Source organism: Chaetura pelagica, unplaced genomic scaffold, assembly GCF_000747805.2.
Source record: "Chaetura pelagica isolate M959 unplaced genomic scaffold, ChaPel_1.0 scaffold456, whole genome shotgun sequence".
Classification (NCBI taxonomy): domain Eukaryota; kingdom Metazoa; phylum Chordata; class Aves; order Apodiformes; family Apodidae; genus Chaetura; species Chaetura pelagica.
Window position 1 is genome coordinate 2,116,057 of NW_009953574.1, and position 7,823 is coordinate 2,123,879.

The 7,823-nt window shown below is 52.5% G+C and overlaps 1 protein-coding gene across 1 annotated transcript; it reads left to right on the top strand.

Annotated features, from left to right (window-relative positions):
• The first annotated feature begins 6,478 nt into the window (after positions 1–6,478).
• Positions 6,479–7,511, top strand: HS6ST2 (heparan sulfate 6-O-sulfotransferase 2). The gene has a single exon (XM_009999693.1). It carries the CDS (start codon positions 6,479–6,481, stop codon positions 7,244–7,246), a length of 768 nt encoding a protein of 255 aa, XP_009997995.1. The 3' UTR covers positions 7,247–7,511.
• Positions 7,512–7,823: the final 312 nt, after the last annotated feature.

Genomic DNA, 7,823 nt, shown 5'->3' on the forward strand with positions numbered 1-7,823 from the left:
CACCTCCACTCAACAAGATGGAGGCACTTGGGTAAAATTCCCTCCCATTCATTGCATAAGCCTGTCTGGGTCTCCCAGCCATCCTAGCCAGGCTTGCCATCTGGATGAGCTTGACCTAGATAGAAACCAGTGGCTTGAGCCAACTTAAAGGGTGGCGCTGGTTTTACTGGGTGAACGGGACTGCCCCAGTATGCTCCCTGGAAATCATAGCCCTCTGCTAAAGCTGTTTCCCTGGGTTAGTTTGGCCCCAGGCACAATATGGGGGTTGGGGGGAAGAGGTGGGATGCTCTCCTTGTGCAAAGGCTGTGGGTTTCTCACCCTTTGTAGCCTACAGAGCCCTCTTTGCTCTTGCCTCATTTCTCTGCAGAAATGAGAAAAGGTCACTCAGTCCCTCACCTAGTGATCCATATGCTAATGGCTGTAATGGTGAGGGGGTGTTCAGCTTTCAGCTCTGCTCTCCAGCTCCCTGCCTCATAGCTCCATCAAGCCAGGCTCGGGTTTCCAGGCCAAAGGCAGCTGCTGCTGTCTGACCTCCTGCCTTCCTCAGCCTCAGCAAGCAATTCAGCAGCCTCTGTCCTCTGGCAGGGATCGATACTCAGCCTTGGCACTGGTGGGAGTTTGGACCCAAAGGGGCTCAGACAAGGCAAGCTAAATCCCTCATTGTGGTCCTGATGGAAATGGTACCTGTTTGAACCCCACATTGGCTGCTTAGAACCTCTCCATTGGGGTTAAGGTGCCCTGGGAGCACCTACAAGAGTTAAAACTGAGAGACAAAAGATTCTTGGTGGGCCCTTTGCCACCAGCATGCACTGGGTGAACGGGACTGCCCCAGTATGCTCCCTGGAAATCATAGCCCTCTGCTAAAGCTGTTTCCCTGGGTTAGTTTGGCCCCAGGCACAATATGGGGGTTGGGGGGAAGAGGTGGGATGCTCTCCCTGTGCAAAGGCTGTGGGTTTCTCACCCTTTGTAGCCTACAGAGCCCTCTTTGCTCTTGCCTCATTTCTCTGCAGAAATGAGAAAAGGTCACTCAGTCCCTCACCTAGTGATCCATATGCTAATGGCTGTAATGGTGAGGGGGTGTTCAGCTTTCAGCTCTGCTCTCCAGCTCCCTGCCTCATAGCTCCATCAAGCCAGGCTCGGGTTTCCAGGCCAAAGGCAGCTGCTGTCTGACCTCCTGCCTTCCTCAGCCTCAGCAAGCAATTCAGCAGCCTCTGTCCTCTGGCAGGGATCGATACTCAGCCTTGGCACTGGTGGGAGTTTGGACCCAAAGGGGCTCAGACAAGGCAAGCTAAATCCCTCATTGTGGTCCTGATGGAAATGGTACCTGTTTGAACCCCACATTGGCTGCTTAGAACCTCTCCATTGGGGTTAAGGTGCCCTGGGAGCACCTACAAGAGTTAAAACTGAGAGACAAAAGATTCTTGGTGGGCCCTTTGCCACCAGCATGCAGCCCTCTGCTCTCAGGCCCTTAGGATAGATACTCAGCTGCTGATGGGCTGTTTTGCCAGGCCTCTTGTGCCAAGGGGGCTCATGGCACAGCAAAGGGAGCTACAAGCATTCCCCACGTGCTCCATCCGCAGGTTTGGGCATAACCCTTTTTCCCTCTGCACCTTCTGGGTTGTTGCTGCTTTGCCAGTCCTGCTTTGTGAGGCTGGGGCAGCTGGGTTGGAATGAGATGTACTCTTGCTTCAGGAGGTTCCAACCTGTTTTGATGCTGAAGCAAGGTCACCTCTTCCTTGCCTCATTTCGCCAGAGCAGCTCCACATGGGATGAGCCTCAGGAAGGCTGCAGAGAGGGTGGCTGCATCTCCCTTCCCTGGCAGCTTCTCTGGGCTCTGATGTCTCTGACTTTACTCCGTGCTCTCATCCCCTGGGGTTTTACACCTCCTCACTCCGACCTCAATTCATATTTTTTTTCTTTAATGTTGCTTTTAGAAGCTCAATAGAAGGATGCTCTTAAAAATCATTAGATTGGAAAAAAGGATTCTTGTTTGGCCCCCGTGCTGGGTGGAGGTGGGGAAGGGGCTGGCACGAATGCACTGTGTGACCATAGAATTATCCTTCAAAGCAAGCAGATGGCTTAGTCTCAGTAAACCCCTCAGAGAAATTCACGGAGGTCTTTGAGGTTTCAGTTTGCTTCATATTTTCTCCAGGGACTGTGGAAGGAGGAGAGAAGGGGCTGCTCTGAGCTGAGGAGCCAGGCAGCTGAAAGCGGGTCCATCCGCTGACAGCACTTTTCTTGGTCCCTGTCAACAAAATCCATCTTATCTTAGCAAAATTCATCTCATAGCAAAAAGGGGGCTTGCACTGTTCCCCCAGCCCAACATGTCACTCCTGTGGGGTCTGTGGGATGGTGACATGGGGCAGCAGCACTTGTGCAGGAGGAGGAGAGAGCATCTTCATCACCCTGCAGGTTATTAAAGTGCCCTGGGACCATGGGGCATTCACGTGGCAGTGCCACAGCCCTGGAGATGCTGGGTCAGTCAGGGAGCTGTGGTTCAGGCCCTTGGGTGAAACATGGCTTTTCTGGCACTGCAGTGATGCTGGGGTGGCATGACAGCTGGCATGCCGGGAGGGTGCAGTGTGAGGGCTGCCATTCTGTGGCTGTGGGGAGGCTGTGTCTTTCCTCTCTCCATCCCTGGCTTCCAGCACATCACCCTGCCTGTCTCTGCTATTTTTCCATTTTCCTTGTCTCACCCATGGATGGGTCAAAGCACCAAGACAGCCCAGCTCTCTGATGTTCATCTGAGGGAGCTTCTGCCCTTTCCTGAGCTCCTCTGTGGTAAGGGGTTGCATGCGAATAATGCACAGCTCCTGAAAATGCTCTGGCTTCAACCTTGCAGTGATGTGATCAGCAGAGCAGGTGATGCAGCAAACTCAGTGTCATGGGACTGTTTGGTCCCCACCTGCCTTGGGGAATAGCTGTGCACCAAGAGCAAGGGACTGTCACACCATCTTGTGTTCCTGGTAGCTCCAGGGTCAACCTTCTTTTTTAATTGCCTGTGAGCTCCTTTGTTCTCTGCTTCATAGGCATCCAGCTCAACTTTATTAGAAAACCTGTGTTTCTGAAGAGTGCAGCTCTTAAAGTGAGAAGTATGGTTCACAATAAAGTTTGAGCTCTACCTACAAGCATGGTTTATCAGGCTCTGAAGCACAAGCTTGAAGGAATAGGCAATAACTCACCCCCCCTTGTTAAGATAGCAGAAAGAACGAGCTGTTACGTACAGAGCTAAAAATAATTTTGAAGCTTTGAGTCTTCCTCCCAGTTGCAGCAGAAGGGATGCTCGAAGCACTGGTGGCCAAATCCATCTCTGGCACAGCTCCGACTTGATGATGCATTAAAGCTTTTTTGTGACTTTTTGAAGCTCAGCTCAGATAAACCCAGAGCAGTGTGGCTGCTTTTGTGGAGCTGCCGTGATACCTAACTTGGATGAGAGTGGCTTGGGGCTAACCCCAAAGCTGGTGTTCCCAACAGGGACAGCACCTTTTTCAGTAGAATTTTAACAGGGAAACTTAAGAAGGGGAGAAACACACAAAGTAGCTGAGATTGGCCCAGCAGCTGGCAAAGCATCTCACTGTAAGTTTTGTCTGGAAAGCAGGATTCATCTGGGAAATAAGGAAATGGTATAAATAAGAAGTGCAGCCGTGGACCTATTTGCAGGGAGCCGGGCTCAGGCCAGGTAGGATATGGATTCCATCTGGGGTGTGCTGTAAGTATCCCTGCTGATGGCCTGGATTCCTGAGCACAGGGTGCTGGAGGGAGCCCAGCCACCACCACACTCTCTGCAGAGTCCAGGAGCGTTGCTGTTCAGCCTCCTTTCCCCGCTCTCCCTGCAGCATTTTCCCGTGACAGGAGCTGATGGAGGTATCTGCCCAGCTGAGCCTGCTGGCCACCTGGGAGGATGGTGATCCGTTATGACACAGTTTCTCCCACCACCATACAAGTTTTAATTCATCCTTTTGTTTTTACAACAGCAGCCAAGGGAGGTGCTTTGTCACCGCCTGTGACCAAAGAGCAGAAGGGCAGCGCGGCTGAGGAGTTTGAGCTGTGATAAAACGCTCGCGGTATCGATCTTGGCTCAGGGTTTGTTTGCCTTCTTGCATTAACTCTCCATCGATCGCTGTGATGACCTTAGAGCACACAGTTTTGCTGGCCTTCTCCCTCAGCCAGCAGCACCCCAGTGCCTGCACCCTGCTCCCCTCCAAACTGCTGTTGGGCCAGGTTGGACGAGGTGCTCCAGGGTAAGCAGAGCTTTGCTTTTGCCTCCTCGGTCGTCAGAGATTTGTTGCTATAGTTAGTATGGAGGTTAGTGCTATAGGGCACTCACTTGGTGTGGCTTGAGGGTCAGGGCATTGTGTTAGTGCAGTATCCCAATAAACTGGACACAAGGTCATGGAGTCCTGACAGGAGTTAAAGAAGGGGCTTGAGGTTGCCCTGGAGATGCTTTGAAGGAGCCTGGTGCACAAGCATGACCAGGGGCAGCACCTTCTTGTTGGAGTGACTGGTTGGGGTGATGGAAGGCCCCTCCCCTTTCCAGGTTGGGTTCTCCAGCACTGCCAGAGTCCTGTGGACATGAGACAGGATGAAACCCTCCCCATCTTTGCAAGGGACAATGTGAGGTTGGCAGCTGCCGCTCAGCCGTGCGACATGAAAGTCACCTTTGTCCTTGCTCCTTCCTAACTCCAGCTCTCACTGTCGTATTGTTTAATGGTACTTGTGGGAGAAAGTACCTTCCACAGTGTAAACCTGTGTGCAAAGCTCTCGGAGCCAGGAGAGTGGCAGCAGCACCAGGGTGAGGATGGGGACAGGCATGGTGCTGAGTGCTGTGTCCCACTCCCTGAGCCTGAGGTGCCTCTGTGCCCGGCTGCTGGTGCTGTACAGAGCTCCCTCCCTTCACCTCGTTTTGCAAATTTATTGTACTTTAATTATTTATGACCTTGGATGCTCTAAGTGGAGAGAGGCATGGTCACTCTCCAGGTTTCCTTTTGACTGTGCTGTTGGGTGTTTGTGATTCGCTTTCTAGTCCACCCGGAGACAATTTTCTGTAAAACATTGACATCTAGTGGCTTTTCTGCCAAAGGAAACGATAGGGAACAAAAGATTGTCTGCGAGGTGGCCGCTCAGGAAAGCAAAGGAATGTCCATTCTGCTTCACCAAGGAGGTGGTGATGGCACCCCGGGGGTTCAGGGCTCCCAGCACATGTTCCTCAGTGTCCTCATCCTGGAGGAGTGGCCCAGTTTGCTTATTGAGCTACTTTAATTCCATTTGCTGAAGCAGATGGCAGGTGTCCTGGCAGTGTACCTCAGGTGTCATTGCTGAGTTTGTGGTCATATTAAAGGAGGTGTGAAGAGCTGGGTGTGCACAGCTTCAGGCTGCCAGGGGTGGAAAGCATAGCGTGTGATGGTGGCTATTAATGTCTGACCCACAGTGATCTTTTAATGGTGCACATAAGGTTGAGCTTTCAGCTTTTCCAGCTGGCTTTCCTCTGCAAGCAGCATGTCCCCCACGTGTGCCGCCCTCCTGTTGCTCCAAACCAAAGGCAGCACCTCCCTTAGGAATATTTTCTATTACAAAATGCTGCAATGCATCCTTGATTTCCAGGTCTTCATTTACCTCTGCTCTCTCATCCTTGTACTCCTGTGTCAGGTGAAGGCAGGAAGATAAAATGGGATTTGCATGGGCTTTTCCCAGATGCTCTCTGTAGTGCACGTGGGTTGGGCCTTCTGGGCACATGCCATTTATCTGGCCTGCAAAAGGAAGTGTCTTGTAGGAAGGGTCTTCCTCACAGGTGTGATGCTGCACTGGGGCTCCTGCAGCTGAGACCCACGGCTGCTCACCAGGAGAGGTGGCACGAGCAGCTTTTTGCAGACTGTGTAAATTTGTCAGTCCAGCTCGGTTGTATGGGAAATAAAATTAAAGAGCCAGTGCTACCCGTGCTGTCCTTGAGTTGAGGCTTTTCCCCTGGAACATCCTTTTGACTATTCTCCCAAGGTCTGGGGAGAGCATCGGTCGCTCCGATGTTGCCACGTGGGCAGCCACACACAGGGAGGTTGGGGGTTCCCTTCCCTCCCTGTAGAGGCCAAACCTGGCAAGTGCAGCCAGACATGTGCACGTAGGTCACAGAATCGTAGAATGGTTTGGGTTGGAAGACATCTTAAAAGATCATCTAGTTCCAACCCCCTGCCATGAGCAAGGACACCTCCCACTAGATCAGGTTGGTCAAGACCCCCATCCAACCTGGCCATGAACACCTGCAGGGAGGGGGCATCCACAACCTCCCTGGGCAACCTGTTTGAGCATCTCAGCACCCTCGCAGGCAAGAACTTTTTCCTGGGTATAACCCTTCCTGCTTCCCCTGGAGAGCTGGTTCAGCTGCCCTTCCCCCTGGCGAGGCGAGCAGGCAGAGGAGCACCCTGCCCCAGGCCTCCCGAGAGCCCCTCAAAAGCATCTCCCGAGTTTCTATCCATTTTGAACGTTAATGCGCCGTGTGCTGGGGGGGGCACAGGGGGGACTAAACACTCTGCCTTCCTCTCCCCTCGGCAGGAATTTCTACTACATCACCATCCTGCGTGACCCCGTCTCCCGATACCTGAGCGAATGGCGCCACGTCCAGCGAGGAGCCACGTGGAAGGCGTCCCTGCACGTCTGCGACGGCCGCTCCCCCACCACCGAGGAGCTGCCCAGCTGCTACACGGGGGACGACTGGTCGGGCTGTTCCCTGCAGGAGTTCATGGATTGCCCCTACAACCTCGCCAACAACCGCCAGGTCCGCATGCTCTCCGACCTCAGCCTGGTGGGATGCTACAACCTGTCGGTCATGCCCGAGGAGCAGAGAAACAAGGTTCTGCTGGACAGTGCCAAGGAGAACCTGAAGAGGATGGCCTTCTTTGGCCTGACCGAGTTCCAGCGGAAGACTCAGTATCTCTTTGAGAAGACTTTCAACATGAACTTCATCTCGCCCTTCACGCAGTACAACAGCACGAGGGCCTCCAGCGTGGAGATAGACGAGCAGACTCAGCGGCGCATCGAGGCCCTCAATTTTTTAGACATGGAGTTGTACGATTATGCAAAAGACCTGTTTTTGCAGAGGTACCAGTTCATGCGGCAGAAGGAGCACCAGGAGGCGCGGCGGAAGCGCCAGGAGCAGCGCAAGATCCTGAGGGCCAAGCACGGGCGCCTGAGGGAGCCGGGGGAGAACAGCTCCAGTTCTGACTACACAGGGAACGTGGAGCGGTGGCGGCGGTAGTGTGGGGAGGGGGACACCCCCTGAAAGCAGGACCCCCCCCACCCCTGGGAGGCAACGGAGCCGTCCACGCCAGCAACGCTCCTCGAGGGTTGGAAGCAAAAAGAGGTTAAAAATGTTGCCTTTGCGGTTGCCTTCGCAGTAAATGTTGTACTGTACGTGGAACACTTCATCTTAGCGTGTAATTAAATTGTCCTTTTTAGGTTGGATGGATTATTTATGAAATCCAGGAGCCGAGGAGGCTCATCGGAAATGGTTGCTTGGACGTTTATTTCAAAGGGGGGAAGGGGGGGAGGGAGGGGGGAAAAAAGATCCGTAAATTAGTTATGAGTACAAAATGGGATGCTGGAAAATGTTTATGATGCTCGGCTGAAATCTATCTGGGAAGCAAACTCATTTCCTAATAATGAGCATTTAGCATACTCTCATAATACAATATATGAGCAAAACCTTTTCCCTTTGATTTCATCTTAATTTCACTTTAATAATGTGTTGTCAAGGGCACTGACTGCTGATGATATTTACCAAGTTAATGAATGGACAACGGAGGGAACAATAAAGGTCTAGAAAGAAAGAAAAA

Bases quoted from the DNA above. Each gene is read 5' to 3' on its own strand.
- HS6ST2 (XM_009999693.1), top strand. From the start codon at position 6,479: ATGCGCCGTGTGCTGGGGGGGGCACAGGGGGGACTAAACACTCTGCCT.